Here is a 16,487-nt window from a genome sequence, read left to right on the forward strand (position 1 = left end):
GAGAGAGAGAGAGAGAGAGAGAGAGAGAGAGAGGAGAGCGCTATTTTAGCTACCACAAAAAGGAGAAAATGATTACGATGCATTATCTCTGATAAGATTGTTTTGCTTGGAATTTTGGTTGAGACAGTTGTGCATTTCCATACATCTGTCAGAAACAATGGGAGGTCTTTTCTATATGCTGCTCGATTTCTCTGCAGGCCAGTGGCTCACAAAATTATATTATTAGTATCTTAATCAGGGGCTGGAGAGATGGCCCAATATTGAGCACTTGTTCTTCTCACAGAGGACCCGAGTTCAGTTCCCAGCGCCCATGTCACCTGGCTCACAACCTCCTGTAATCCAGCTCCAGGGGAATCTGATGCCCTCTCCTGGCCTCCACAGGCACTGTACTAAGCTTCTTCTCTCTCTCCAGGCTGTCCATTTTTTCTCCCATGAGTCAGCGTGTGTTTTCAGTGTCTATGCTGTTTCATCTTGTCACCCGTGTAAGTTCATGTGCCCACTATCATGTAAGACATTATATATAGCCCACTATCATGTAAGACATTATATATAGCCCACTATCATGTAAGACATTATATATAGCCCACTATCATGTAAGACATTGAGTGGTTATAAAACGTCAGCTGTGTTTTCCCCTTCTGTAGTCATAGTTACCTTCCTACATCTTCATCTCAACAGCTGTTTTTGTCTCCCAGTAACCACCGATCTGTCACCATCTGAATGACATTTTTTTTCTTTGACAAAATATTGTGTATGGATTGTAATTATCTACCACTTTTGGGGGTTGGGCATTTATAGCTCACTATAACTTCCTGAAAATTTTAAGGTCTTATTTACATTACTATTGATTGTCTATCTGTGTGGAGGGACACACAGAGTGCAGGTGGTTATGGGGGCAAGAGGTGTCAGGTCCTCCTGGATCCGGGGTTAGAGGCAGCTGTGAGCTGCCTGACAAGGCGCCGGAAAGTGGATCAGGCTCTCAGTTCGAGCAAGTACTCCGGATTGTTAAGCCATTTCTCTACCTCGCTTCCTGAAGCTTCATCCATGCCACCACTGTCCCCCTTGGTATTGACAAATGGTGTATGGTTGTTCCTTTGCATGGGTAGGTATTGGCCTAGGAGTTACCATGAATACTAAATTGGAGGATGTTCAAGTCTTACAGAGATGCATTTCATTATCATATAGCCCATATGACCCCTCCCATATAGTTTAACCCATCTCTAGATTACTTATAATACCTAAAACGGTATCAGCATTAGGCAAGTAATATTTTATTATCTGGGAAAAATATGTACAAGTTTAGTCTATATGCAACCTTTATAAGTCCACCTGCATATTCAGTCTGTGTTTGGCAGGATGCATGAATGCAGAGCCCACAGGAAAGAAGAGGCCCACTCCGCGTTTCTCTGGTGTGTATATGGCGCTGTTCTAAGCTGAACTATCATGCTGTGGAAGGACTTCTGGGATCATCTAATTCAAGGCTGTTATAAACAGGGCTGCCGTGAAATATCTGGGTTCTTCTGTGGATGTGAATTTGTACTTCTCCGTTAGTGCCCTTGCTGATGACACTTCTGAGCTTAGGTTTTCGGAGTCCCCCCCATGTCTTTCCTCATGCCTGTACCCTTTCCTATCCCACCGGCAATGCGGTCTGGTTTTCCCATCCTCCCCTGGGCATGCACTCTTTTTGTTTGTCATTCATGTTGAATGACAGGTACTGATCTTACTGTGGTTTGAATCTGCATGTGCCTAGTGGCTAATGATGTTGAGCATCTCGCCATGTGTTTATTGCCATCTGTGTACTCTCTGCAAGTAAAATGTTAATCTCTGTCCTTTGCATATTTGCCAGTGAGGTTGTTTGAAAGTTTCTTGTTGGGTCTGTGTTTGGCAAATAGCTTTCCCTGGCCCATACTACATCCATTTAGTCTCCTAACATGAACTTTCGTCTTTTTTTTCCCCCAGTTCTAATGGACCACTGAGAACCCATTGTAAGCTTTAAACTCTTGTCAGAAAATACTCATAAACAAAATTTTACATTAATTTCATGAAGTTCATGTCCCTATAAAGTCTATCCATAGACCGTACATTACAAACTCATGGCTTAATTAACATATTAATTTCTAGACATTCCACATTAGACCTCAGGAAAAGTCACCTTCATTTTCACCAAGGTAAAAATGGAGGTTCTTTAGCTTGTAAAATGAGAGTGAGCCACAGCAAGCTGCCTAGCAAGGCTTCATGTCGCGCTTACCTCATGTTTCCTCTCACAGGGATGTGTCTTTTGTCTTCTCTTTCTCTAGGTTGATTCTTTGCATTTTGTAGACAGAACTGTTAAATAAATAAAACAGTCTTTCTCACTGAATCCAAACTTTCAAACATCAGCAAATGGATGAGCTTTGGGTGGCCCTGCCTGCCAGTTTTAGTTTTAGCAGCTGGCTGCGATCTGAGGTTCTCTTGTCTCTTCATGCTGGCTTCCCGCCATCCCCTTCTTCAGTCACCGGTCCCATTTCTGATACCTTCCTGCCTCATCCTATCATGGGGATTGAACTGTGACACCTTGACAGGCATAGTGTCTTACATGTTTTAGTGTCTCTCCCAGGACAGGCTACGGAGTGCTTTACCCAGAGTCCACCCATGACAGTGGTTGACGGTGAGCATTCAAGAGGAACTTCGGAGAGTTCTTGCTAAGGAGGGAATTGAAGTGTTGAAAGGTTGCATCTTTCTTGGGATGCTTGGATGATAATTGAGCTTTGTGTTGACTATAAACAGTATACCGAGACTCCCAGAATCAGTGAAAGTTCAGTGGATTTGGAAAAAGCTTTTAAAGGGCTTAATCACTGTGCCTATGTGCAAATAAATCCTGAGAAATACAAATGAGTGTGACAGGCTTGGCGGAACATTCTGTTAGCGGCCAACTCCTGCTCTTCTTTGTACTTTATAAACATCCTCTAATTTAGGCTGCACTATTTCAGACCGACTGGCTCTCCTTCTTCCCCCACCATTTCCACCCCTCCCACTAGTTTGCATTAACGAGAGCCTATTGAAGAGTTACTGTGTTGTTCCTTTAATCCTCAGACACATCCTTAGCGATCATGAAATAGTCTAATTTTTCTCTTGCAACTGCTGAGACTTGCATGACTCAGATAGATCAGTCTAGTCTGAGACAGGTTTATATAGTCAGCATTGTCTATTCGGTAGTAGCTTCATGCCTAAATGCTCTTTTCTTACGCATTTCCATTGTGCTGGCATCAAAGGCTGTCTCGGGGACTTGGCCTTATAGCCCAGAGTACACTGTTTGTCCCTTCTCCACTAGCGTCACAGTTGAGTTGGGTACCAGCTCTGCTATTTGCTGTGGGATCTAAAAAGCTGCCTTTTTTCATTTTTGATTTTGTGCTAACCCAAAGACTGATCTGAGATGAACACACACACGTGTGTGTGTGTGTGTGTGTGTGTGTGTGTGTGTGTGTAGGACTGAGGATGGTGCATGCATACTTCTACCTAAAGTGATTGATTGCACATCACGAAATCTGTGCTGCCATATTTAATTTTCTAAGCATGTTTATGGCTGTCATTTGGTTGGACACACTAACTTTTATTCCTTTTGTATTAAAATGATTAGGGTTGAAGCTGCTGGCTTATGATTTTTCTGTATTTCTTGTCAGTGGGTCTGTACCACCATGCTCTCATTGATAAATTGCTTCATGTATAAAACTTAAACAGTTCCCCAATGATGCTTTTCTCAACTTTATAAAAAAATGTATGCCTTAAAGCCTTTTGAGTTTTAAACTGATTTATATTTTATTACATCATTCACAAATCACAGGTAGACCAAAACCAAAAACAAACCAAACCACGTGAACGACCAAAAGCTTGTTGCTTTGCAGAAGTATAATAGTTTAAGTGGAGGGGAGGGGCAGAGGAGGAGGGGAGGCCACCGCTTATTGGGCACATAACTTTGTAAGTTATGTGTAGAATATTTTTATGTTTAAGCTTTTGTTTCCCGTATATTCTTCTTCAGGCTGCCGTCTTTATAAAGTATCTAGCCCAGGGTCTGCTATAACGTTAACTTTCTCAGTGTAGTTCCTAATATTTGTAGTGGCCGTCGCCGTGAGTTTGAAAGGCGTTGATGATGATGATGATGTTCAAAGACAAAGTCGAAGATCTAGCTCTAAGGGGCGCGGTGTCGCAGGCCTTTGTAGCAGGTTGGAGAGAGAGGTGGGTGGAGCTTTGTGAGTCTGAGGTCAGCCTGGCCTAAAGAGTGAACTCCAGGCAGGGCTAAATGGTGAAACCCTGTCTCTAAGCAAACAGACAGCCAGCCAACACTCCTACCCCCAAGACATCCTCACACCCAAACAATGAAGTCATGACTTCACATCCACGAGTATTCATTTGGAGGACAAGAGTTAGAAGACTGGAATTTCATGAAGTGGGAAACTGATTTTCTCCTTGCAAACTGAATGCTATGTTTACTTCCTTTCCTACTTTACAAAGTTAGCTTACTTATAGTGGACTGCTAATTTTCTTTAGAGTTAAGTGGCAGTCAAAGACTTTCGGATATTAACCATTTGCTGTAATGTGAGCCTATTTAGTATCTCATTAGTAACATTTGTTTCCGCTTCTGGAGACAAACTTGAAAACAAATTCTATGGACTAGAGTCCAAACCATCCTTTGGTCTTCGGGAGAGTTTTGGAAATATTTTGGCATTTACTTTCCCAAAAATGTTTTTAGAAAATGTGGTCTGATTTTTTTCTTTTTTCTTTTCTTTCTTTCTTTCTTTCTTTTTTTTTTTTTTTAAGGATTTGAGCATGAACCATGTAGAAGTCACAGGAGGGCATCAGGCCTTGGGAACAGGGCAGGAGCTGGAACAGGACATTTGTACAGGGAGATGCTAAAGGCCAAGCACAAGCACAGCTACAGTTGGCTTCGCAAAATACAGACTTGCTTGATTGTTAAGCTTGGTATAGAAGAGTGGTTCTCAACCTGTGGGTTGTGACGCTCTTGAGGGTAGAAAGACCCTTTCCCAAGGGTCACTTAAGACCACTGGAAAGCACAGATATTTACATTATGATTCATAACAATAGCAAAATTAAAGTTATGAAGTAGCAATGAAAATAATTTTAGGGTTGAGGGGAGTTCGCCACAACATGAGGAACTGTATTAAAGGGTCGCAGTGTTAGGGAGGTTGAGAAAGACTGCTATAGAAGGAGATTCAGCTTTGTTAGCCAGGCGAGAGCAGGACTCAGAGCCTCTCCCCACGAAAGAGGAGTTCACCTGAAGAAAACCTAAAGGGAAATAAACTTTAAAAATATTACCCAGTTTGAAGTTTGACAGTTGAATTGGATGGACCATATTTTTTTTTTCAAATTATTTTCTCTACAACTCATTTAGGGAATACAGTAGACGTTTTGAAAGCATTTGAAATGAAGAAGGGGACTCTGTTATTTCTTTCAGAATTCATGTGGTGTCTATTTGAACCAGTTTCAGGACTGGGGAGATGGTTCCGTGTGTGAGGCACTTGCTGCCCAAGCATAGTGACATAAATTTGAATCCCAGACCCCACATAGTCCTAGAGCTCCTTTAGGGAGGTGGGAGGAGACAAGAGAGTCCCCAGAAATCCACCTGTCCACTGGTATGGCATATGCAATAAACCACACACACACACACACACACACACACACACACACACACACACCACACACACACACTCACATACACACAGACCCTGCCTTAAACAAGGTGGAAGGTGGAGGCCAACATGTGAAGTTGTCCTGTGACCTTTGTTTGTGCATCATGGTGTGCGTGCAAACTTATTCATATACTCAAGTGTTCATACAGTCACACACCACATACACACAAATATAAAAACAAAACAGTTCAATGTCTACTGTAGCAAGAGCCAGGCATTTAAGCTAAGGCATTTGCAAAATATTAAAACTGTCAAGGAAACCCATCTTTTAAAAAATAATGTCACACATTTTGGTTTAAGATTATTTTACTTAAGGAGTCAAAGAGGGTAAATCCGGAAAATGTATTTAATATTAACCAGAGTGGCTTTTAAATGGGTACACTGAATAGCAAGAAGTTGAGCTGGCAGAAATAAGATACGTGTTTTCAAACAGAAGGTAGAAAAATCAGTAACATGTTGTCAGGGCCTAGATGGTTCTGCTGAGCTCAAAGCTGAGCCAGCTCTGTCTCCCATAGCTTCACGTAGACAGACATGTGGAGAAAGCAGGTCCCTCACAGTGCCAGGCGAAGGTGCACCTTGTCCTGGGTGCAGATCACATGCACTACCTCGCCCTGAGTGCAGGTCACATGTACCCACCACCTCACCCTGGGTGCAGGTCACATGTACCCACCACATCACTCTGGGTGCAGATCACATGCAGTGGAGAACTGCATCTTACCCCCATCAGCCGTACCCACCTGGACTATGTGAAAGCAAGCTGCTAGGAAGTCCTGACCAATGGGGAAAGCCTGTTTTTTTAAAAGTAGATTTTCAAAATGCTAATATGTACTTGAGTTAGCATGTATTGTATTTAATGTGTTTATGTGCTTGCTTACACACCACGCCAACACAACGGTGCGTATTCCATAGCCTGTGTAAAAATGGAAAGAGTTATCAGGATTAAACATGGTAGGGAAGTTTCTGTATTAACCTTGTTTATTCCCTAAGAATCAGCAGTGTGAAACACCAGCCGGATGCTCTGAGTCCTTTGTTTCTTTCTCATTGCTGTCTACTCTGAAATAGGTTTGAAGTGTTTGATGATGAGAAGATAGTTCCTTGTGTAGAGTTTTTCTAAGACTTTCTGTGCTCGCTGCCCTGAGACTGAGAGACTTAGGTTTCGATCCTAGCCCCCAGTTCTGTGAGGGTTGGTCAAGAAATGCTCACCTTCCCTGACAGCTGCCTTTCCTTCTGCAAACTCACCAGCAGGTATTGTATAAATCAAACAGACTAAACGTGAAAGCTAGGAAATGCTCCTCTTGGAAGCTTTAATAAAAAATAGATTTAGTCTATTTTTTTTTCCAAATATTTATGGAGTGCAGATTTGAGGGCTACCAAAAATGCAAACTTAAAGCACACTTTGTGCCGAACTCTACAAACTGTGGGCATGTGTACAAACATTCCTCTTAATTTTGAGATTTTAATATAACTACACCATTTCTCCCTTTACTTTCCTCCCTCCAGACCCTCCCATATTCCTCTTGCTCTTTTTCAAATTCATTGTGTCTTTTTTATGAATTATATATATATATATATATATATATATTCCCTAAATACGACCTACTCATTCTGTATAATGGTACTTGTGTGTATGTTTTCAGGCCTAACTGTTCGGTATTAGATACCCAGTTGGTGTGCTCTTCTCCGAGGAAGACCCAGTCTCAGCATCCCTTAGTTGCCTGTAGCTCTTTGTGTAGGGTTGAAGCCTCATGATCTTTCCGCTGTCCACCTTGGGATCTCTATTGGGGTTGTCTTTGTTCAGCTCATGTTTAGGCCACCATGTTGGTGAGACCACCTGTACTTCTGACATTGTGTCTAGGAGACACAATCCTCTAGCAAACGCTCTGATCCTCTGGCTTTTTTAATTTTTCTACCCCCTTGTTTGCAATGTTTCCCAAGCCTTAGTTAGGTGCAAGGGTTGTTCTGCAGATGTATTCACAAGGACTGGGCTCCACAATTCTGCATTCTGATTGGTTATAGCTTTCTGCAATGGTCTCTGTCTGTTGCAACGGGGTATTTCCTTTACGAGAGGGTAGGACTACATGTCTGTGGGTATAAAGACAAATATTTAGAATATATTAGGGATCTTGCTGGTTTAGCAATGTGGTAGTTGTCGGTTCTTCTCCAAGATCCATGACTTCCCAGTAACCCTTAGTGTTATTGTACCAGTTAGTTGTTGTGGCTCATGGTGTCATAGCTAGGCAGAACGGCTGGTGGTTGGTCCCCTCCTTTGGAAGTTTACATGGCGCTCTCTGGTATCAGGAAAGTTGGTCCTCAGCGGGGAGGCCTTCAGGTCAGTTCCCACTCAGAGGCACTGAGCCCTGTGTCAGAAGTACATGGTGTCTTCAGCAATAGGGACATAACTTCCACCTCTTGGGGGTAAACAAAGGGAAATGGCAGTAGGCTCTATGTTTCGGGAGTCCATTAGACAGCCCTGGTCAACGACTCATAAGAGGGTCTCTCATGTTTGGTGTGTGGTGTGGGGGAGAGAAAGATTAGTCAGATGGCATCAGATAAATAAATGATGGCTAAGGTCCTAAGTCTTTTGCATGTTCTAAATAATATTTGACAATATTACTATAAAGAGTTAGTAGTGGACATCTATGGTGGCACAGGACGTAGAGGTGGGTCCTTCAGTCTTTGACTCTTGTCAGGAGTTTTGCCTTGCTAAGAATATGTGAATATTTGTACACAGGCTCATGTGTACCATATGCTTTTTAAGGTAGGTAGTTAATAGTATGATTCCGTATGACTTTCTCAGACATTCTTACTAGTATTTTGGCCTCCTCCCTCCTCCTATGTTTATCACCCTACTATTTCCTAGTTATAATTTTCCCTCCCCCCCATTTCTCTAATCAGGTCACTTGTACCCTCTCTATTGTTCTCCTTTCTAGTTGTACCCTACATCCCTAACATGCCCACAGTCTTCTTTTAGATTCTTAGTTTCTGTGGTCACTCCAGCATGTGGTCTCACCTCTGAGGACTTGGAACCAGGAGCCCCTGATGAGAGAGACATGTGACATTTGTCTTTCTGAGTCTGGGCCACCTCACTTTATATGATCTTTTCTAGTTCCATGTTCTGGGCTAGACCCTGGAGGAGGAGGAGGTGGCCCAAATAATCATTTTCAAAATGTCCTCACTGCGACAACTACTGTCTGCAGCCTTTGGAATGCATTCTCCTTTTTTTCCCCCCACTTACTAGAGCACTACTTTTTTCTGGAAGGGACAGGTCTTTTGAGTTTGCAGTCCTTCCTCCCAAAGAAAACGCTAACACAAACAGATACTTCCCACCTCAGAAAGTTTGGAATTCCTCTGTTACATATATAAATATGTAATATATGTTTACGTTTGACAACTATAGAAAGTACACTGCCACCATAGATCCCATGGTTCTCAATGTGGTAATGGCTTTTATGACTACTTCCTATAGAAATTATAAACATCTGACCACATTGAAACACTTCTGTGAAATGAGCCGTTCTGACTGGCTGCAGGTCTACGCACCTTTGGCTTCAAGTTCTTCATTATAGCATCTCGCTCAAATGACAAAGGGAATGGATCTCAGGTGCGGCACATTTTAGACTTCAGCAGGGGCCGTGAAGGTGAATCATTTGGTTATGAGGATGGCTCGTATGGCCGTGAGGATGGCTCATTGGCTAAGAGCAGTTGCTGTGCAAGCATTAGGACCTGAATTTGACTACTTAGCGCTCACATAAAGAGTTCAGCATGGCCACCTGTGCCTGTAATCCCAGGTAAATCCTGGGAGCTCTCTGGCCATGCTAAAGGCAGGCTTCCAGTTCAGTAAGGGACTGTCTGAAAGTGATGAGGTCGAGAGTGATGGAAGTATCCCTCTGGCCTCTGTGCACCTGCACATACATGTGCATGTCTTCCTACCTCCCCAGAACCAAACAAACACCTTTGTCAGAGCTGCTGTCTTATTCATGGCTAGTTTTATTATTATTAATAGTTCTTCTTGTTAAAGAAGCAATTTGCTTTTCAGAATATATCTTCACATTCTCACCAAAAACAGTTCTGTGGTTCTTTTGGTATACATGTATTTTAAAACATATCTAAAAAGGTCCTTGCACTCCCAGATAAGCGCTAGGGGAACCTGGAATGTTAAACATGCAGAGTTGGGTTGTCTCTTCAAAGGGAGAGAGATGATTTCTGCCCAGAAGGCCAGGAGTAGATGTGGTAATAGCCTGGTGACCATCCTCCCCAAGACCGTTACCATGAGCTTGGTTTTCTTAGTCTGTCTGTAGAACCCATCTTTATGGAAGATGCCACATGTTCTTTGCAAAGAGTTTCAGTGTAGTCATGTTTTAAACTTTACTGTGCACACAGAATTGAGTGAATTATCACAAGGAAAATTTTCTTACCAAATTGTGCTGTGCCTAAATTTGCCTAAATAAACTATTCGGGTTCAGACACTCAAAGTTTGAACCAACACTGACTATTGAGTCATATTGAATGGGATAGCGGATTAACACTCTGCTGGCAATAATGGTTGCATGTGCATGTGTGCACACCCACCTACCCAACCCCTGTGTGCACATGCAATATTTTTGACATATTCATATATATGTACAATGTATTTTGAATATTGATCATAATTACGTCCATTCTTATCTCTTCACATACCCCTTGGACTACTTCCTTTTTGGTGTATTTTATTAACAGACAAAATCCACCCAGGTCAGGGTCACTCCTAATGCCCATGAATCCAGCTTTCAAAGCCTGTCTTGATGATTTGCTGTTTGGCCGGGCTGTGCTGGCACTGGCCTTTAATCCCAGCACTTGGAAGGCAGAGGTAGGTGGATCTCTTGAGTTCAAAGCCTACCTGGTCTACAGAGCAACAGCCAGGGCTACCCAGAGAAACCCTGTCTCAGAAAACCACCACCACCACCAAAAAGATAATTTGGAGTTTGGAATCCTCCTTTTGTCAGGGCTCTTGAGTTGCACATTATTTGGATTTTCTGCTAGGAACTGATGAACAGTTTCTATTAGGAATTCATACTAAGCCTATTCTGTTATTTTCTTGTTAGTATTATCTTTCATGGGATGTCTTTCCCAGACTCTGGAAGTCACTGGTCTAGCTTGGGAAGTTAGTTTTGCCAGAAGTAGATTATCATCCAGGAGCCCACTCCGCTGGGTTCACATGAGGCTGCACAGGGCATGCTGGGTTGAGAACAGGGCTAAGAAACACCCTGTAGTCCATCCTTGGCTTGCCCCCACCATGTTGGCTGTCTCTTAAGATGACCATGTGACTTGGGACCCAAGATGTTTCTATGCTAGAATGTGTATGAAGCATTAGGACGTTTAATTTGGGTGCCTTTAGACAAACTTAATAAAAATAGAGCTTTTCAAATTCTTCCTTGCCAAGTGTACCCTCTGGGAATTAATATACTAAATGTTACCATTCAGACTGCAATGTGCCCCCCATTCCTGGAGCTCCCCAGAGCTGTATAGTGGAGCTGTGGTCCAAAGCCCAGAGCCAGCGAATAGAACCTAGAGTTGGCAGTGGGCAGTGGTGCAGCTTCGGGGTGAGGGAGGCAGTGATGATGCCCCTTGTCTGTCCTCTTCAGAATTTCCATGTGATCCATTTTGTACTTTGCCCAGCTTTTAATTGTCTTTGTTCAGCTGAAGCGTCTGGGGCTGGGCCACCTTCCCTCCCCTTTGGTGGACCACAGAAAATGGTCAGTGAATGATGGTGGGTCTTTGATTAATCAGAAAGCCAGCATCTAGGTGCTATTTTGAGACTGTTTTTATTCTGTGTATGTGAGCATGTGTGTGAGCATGTGTGTGTGCACAGCTTGGGAGAATTAAGCACACTATTATTCTCCATTACCATTATCCTTTGCAGGACAGCGTTCACTGTGTAAAACCTGAAACTCGGCATCTATTAAGTCTATTAAACAAAACAATCTCCCCTCCTTGCTCACGGAAACCACCTTTGGCTCTTTTCTTCCTGTATTACTGGAACCATGCGGCATTGCTCTTTCTGTTTGGCTCATCTCGCTGGGGACGAGCTGCTGGGAGTCATCCAGGCTGTGGCATGTGTTCCTTCCTTTTTCAGGTGGAATGACATTCCATTGTATGGACACGCCACAGTTCATTTGTCCACCTGTCTGCTCATAGACACCCCTGTGCACCGTTTTTAAAGAGATAGGCACCGGCAGATGGAGCTTCGGGCAACTGGTAGAAAAGTTGGTTAGCTTGCTGGTGGGCTGCACCCCATTGCAATCCTGTGGGCAGAACCTTTGGCCTCTGTGTCAGAGAGTCAAGAATGGTCTTATGCTCTCTGTGTTATCTGGGCAAAAGTAGATTGAGACCTTATAGCAGCCTGTAAGACAAGGGTGAGTTACCACCAAGTTTTCCTAACGCTTGTGTTGCGCCTCTGGCTTTTGGAAATACTCCCAATTCTGGGATAGTTACTGGAGTATTTGAAGTGATGGGATTTACGTATGTGTAAAAACTAATCTGAAATAATAAAGGTGAGACTATATATGTATGTATGTATGCATGTGTTGAATTAGGAGCGGCGGGGCTGCGTCCCAGGCACCCGGCCGCCCGCATGGCTAGCTTATGCCCGAAATAATTACATGGAAACTGTATTCTTTCAAACACTGCCTGGCCCGGCTAGTTCCAGCTTCTTATTGGCTAGCTCTTATATATTGTTCTAACCCATTTCTAATATTCTGTGTAGCCCACGAGCTGGCTTACCAGGGAGGATCTTAACCTGTGTCTGTCTGGAGCGGGAGAATCATGGCAACTCCTCTACTAAGCTTCTTTTTCCCAGCATTCTCTTCTGTCTGCTCCGCCTACCTAATTTTCTGTCCTATGAGGGCCGAGGCAGTTTCTTTATTATTACAAGACCCACCTCCATCATGCATGTATATACATCATATATGTCATTACACACATAATTGGAATACTTTTTCCAGATACTTATTATTTTGCCTCAGATACATACTGTATGTAACTTATGTCTTTGTGTTATAGTGAGATATATATAAGATCTATCATTTGTTCCATTTTGAACATGTGATTCAACTGCAGTAAGCACATTTGCACTGTGTAATATCACGGGCATCCATCTTCAGGGCTGTGTTTTTATAAAAGTCGTGCATCTACTGAACAGCAGTTCCAGGCCTTGGTAACTTGTATTCTGCTTTCTGTCTCTATGAATTTACTCAGTTAGATACCTCATATAAGTGGAATGACAACAGTATTTTTCTTTTGCAATTGGCTTGTTTTTCTTCGCACAAAATCCTTCAGTCCCCTTCATGTTGCAGCATGTGGAAGAATATGATTCTATTGCATATGTCTGTTGCATTTTGATTGTCTGTGGACAGGCTACTGGGTGTTCAGGTTGCTTCCCCACTTTGACTCTTGTGAATAGAATTGCTGACTCCTTTAAGTCCATTTTCAATTCTTTTGTGTATACTCTTAGATATCAAATTACTGAGCCTATGTTTAAGTTTTTGAAGGGCTGCCTTTCTGTTTTCTTGGGGAGAATAATTTTGTATAACAGAATGACTCTTTTCTATATTCCTTCTTAAAGGGGATGGTTGGGAATGGACTCCAGGCCTTGGTATAGGCGAGGCATGTGCTCCACCCCTGATCTACAACCCTGCCCATCATATGTGTGTGTGTATGTGTGTGTGTGAGTGTGTGCGTGCGCGCACGTGCACTCATGCACATATAATCTCTGTATCTTTCTTAATTATTGTACTCCTTCCTCCGTAATGTTGACACTGAAACGTGGGCCCCAGAGGACTCTAAGGGCTGGTAACAGGCTTCCCGCCATAACGCTTGTCTTGTTTCCATTACAGATGCAGGAGCCATGGAGTTGAGCTGCAGCGAAGTGCCTCTTTACGTAAGTCCCTGAGCATTTAGGTCCAAGTAGCCTTTTCCTAATTTCAAACCTGTGATTGAAGACAGGGAGAATGTTTTACTTACTATGGAGTGGAGGCTTTTTCAGAACACACACAGCATTGCCGTCTAAATTATGTGTTTTGGTATTGCTTTTTAAAATGGCCTAGCTCCTCTTTCCAAAATCTAGAGTTCTACTATCTTTCACTCAGTACTTGTTGAAAAGCTACATGATTTCCAACTCATTTGGTTTACTTTTAGGAGGAATTTTCGGGCCCTTTATTTCATGGTAATTTTCTGATAATAGCAAGTGTGCCTTGGAGGCTTGCCTTTTATTTTATTTTATTTTATTTTATTTTATTTTATTTTATTTTATTTTATATTTTGGAGGTATGCCTTGCTGATAGTGGTTTTAGCTTTGAACATGAAATAGTAATTTAGACAGCAAATGTAAGGTGTGTGGTGAAGTGGCAGGCAGGGGACAGATGTTTTCCACATGCCTCTGGCTTATTTCTGAGAATGGTAGCGATATAATCTAAGCCAATCACAAAATGACACCCTCTCTGCCTCCTTCCTCGGAGATGGGTGTGGGCAGAGGATATGGATTGTGTGTGTGGATGAAATTGTGGTTTGGAGCAGAATACTAAGGAGCCAGAAAAATTTAATCAGAAACCTCAATTAATAAAAATATTGATATATTCATCTACCACGTAGACCTCACTGCTCAGCTAGTACACCCTCCTACCTTCTCTCGTTTCTCTCTCCCTCCGCACACACTACGTAGACCACAGTATTCCCTGGAAGACGACACAGTAATAAAATGAATAGATTTCTGACTACTGAGTTACTCTAGGGTCTGTAGTTTTCTCTCCAGATTGTGTTGTGCGGGTTATTAAATATCCTTTGGGTCCTGCTATAATTAAATAATCTTTAAAAAAAAAAAGATAAGCCCAAGACCAAACTGAAAACCTCCCCAGCCTCCTTGCTGCTGACCACGTGACTTCTTTCCTGCACTGATCTCATCTTCTCCCTCTTCATCCCCAAACAGACAAATTCCAAGCTGTATCATGTTATGCAATCACAGAATCTGGTTCTTGCCATTCTCCTGCCGTAGCTACCATGAACATAGCTCTGGCCAGGACAGAGCAGGAGAAGAACTAATACACTTGTCTGAGGGACAAGATGTTTAATTGACCCAAGTAAGCATTCACTTAGAGAACTCTTTTGAATTGTTAAAAGTATACTAATTAAAACACAAGAAAATGCCAAGTAGGATTAAGAAAATAAGCCACAGCCTCACTAAAAAAAAAAAAAAGAGTATAGTTTTTGTATTAAAATGTTACTGTGCCCTCAGTTCTAAGGTACGATTTTCTCCCCCTTTTATTTCAGAAGCTCCATCCTGGCCTTCACTCTGTCTTGGCAGATTCTCTCCCTCTGTATCTGTGATCTTGGTCACAGTGGTTTATATTATTGTCATTTCAGTGCATGCTGCATGAAATAATTGATTCCAAAATTATTTCACTCTGAGCTGCCTTTAGGAGACAAAGCCATTGTGTACACAGAAAGACACGAAAAGATCTCTGTGATAAACGATAAAATATGTGCATAAATTAATTTTAGAAGAACTCATTTGATGACTGTGGTTCTATGTAACAAAACATGGCATTTTTCACGAGCTATGAAATGCATATTGTAACTAATGGTATCCTAGATTAGAGGTAGTACGTTAAATACGTTTAAAATGGCCGACTCTTCCTAGCTCTGTCTATAATTACACATCTATGCTGTGTCCTGCTATTTTCACTTAATATTTTATGTCAGAATCATTGCAGACTGCTACTTGGCCTCAATAAGAAGCCAGTAGCATATGTTGCAATGGAAACTATGGTTAAACCAAGTCCCAGCAAATGTGCAAAATGCATGGGTACAGACATAGAACCCGTGCTACAGTTCGTTCCTGTATCCCGGGGGAGCGTCTCATCACTGGTCTCTCATCGGATGTTTGTAAATACAGTTATCATATATGTTTGGAGGAAAAATGTATCTGTTTTGAACATATGCAGAGCCTTTTCTTGGCATTGTTCCCTGCAAAATAAAGCATAGCCTTTATCTCCATAGTGTTTTGTTAAATTAGGAATTAAAAATAATCTAGAGAAGATTAAAAGCACCAGGGAGGATGTGGGGGGGTGTACATGCAAATGCTCAAGTGTGATGCTACTTTATGTGAAGTGTTGAGCATCTGTGGATTTGGGAATCCACAATGGTACCTGGAACCAGTACACTGTGGATGTCAGGGGGTGAATGTCTTCATCTCTGGCTTTTCCTAGTTCACTGTATTTCAGTATATAAACCCTTATAATCATTTTTTAATTCATGTGTGTTGTATTTTGTACATACACTGTACAAATTAGAACTAAAGTAAGCCAAGCAAATTGGAAGCCTGGTGTTTAATCTCATTGTGAGTTCTAAGTACCATTGACAGTTTGCTGTGTGTTCTTCTGGGGTCCATCTGTATCTGTGATGGATTTAATCTCAAGCCCTTTCAGCATTTACTTCAGTGCTTTAGTGTTGGCCTCTTGACTGTGAGGCATCCTATCTCTTAATTATTTATGCTTTTCACGTAGTTTTGACAATCTCAGTTGTTTAAAGTGGTTCTCGGGGAAATAATAACCCTGGTAAACTTTATAATTAAGGTAGCCCACCCCCACCATAAAATGTGAAGAACTCATAACAGATTGGGATGTTGTCTTAAATTATACAATAATACTATATACTTTTGATTTTACTAATAATTGTTTTATTTTTACTAATGCCTTTCAGGCGTTAGTATTTTTCAAATGAAAATTTAAATTTTATTCACTGTAGCAGTCTTTTTAAAAATAAACCAATATA

The 16,487-nt window shown here is 41.9% G+C and overlaps 1 protein-coding gene across 3 annotated transcripts in view; it reads left to right on the forward strand.

Annotated features, from left to right (window-relative positions):
- The window catches only part of Arhgef28 (Rho guanine nucleotide exchange factor 28), a 298,148-nt gene that overhangs the window by 42,149 nt on the left and 239,512 nt on the right, over window positions 1–16,487 (forward strand). For all 3 annotated transcript variants that reach the window (XR_007593859.1, XM_050153817.1, XM_050153818.1), the window contains exon 2: window positions 13,556–13,599. Coding sequence is in view for 2 of the 3 variants with exons in the window: in XM_050153817.1 (XP_050009774.1) it covers window positions 13,556–13,599 (44 nt within the window). In the remaining variant the exon portion in view is untranslated. The remainder of the gene's footprint in view (window positions 1–13,555; window positions 13,600–16,487) is intronic.

The sequence above is a fragment of the Alexandromys fortis genome, unplaced genomic scaffold (genome assembly GCF_014885135.2).
Source record: "Alexandromys fortis isolate MF-2015 unplaced genomic scaffold, M_Fortis_MF-2015_v1.1 scaffold_79, whole genome shotgun sequence".
Lineage (NCBI taxonomy): Eukaryota > Metazoa > Chordata > Mammalia > Rodentia > Cricetidae > Alexandromys > Alexandromys fortis.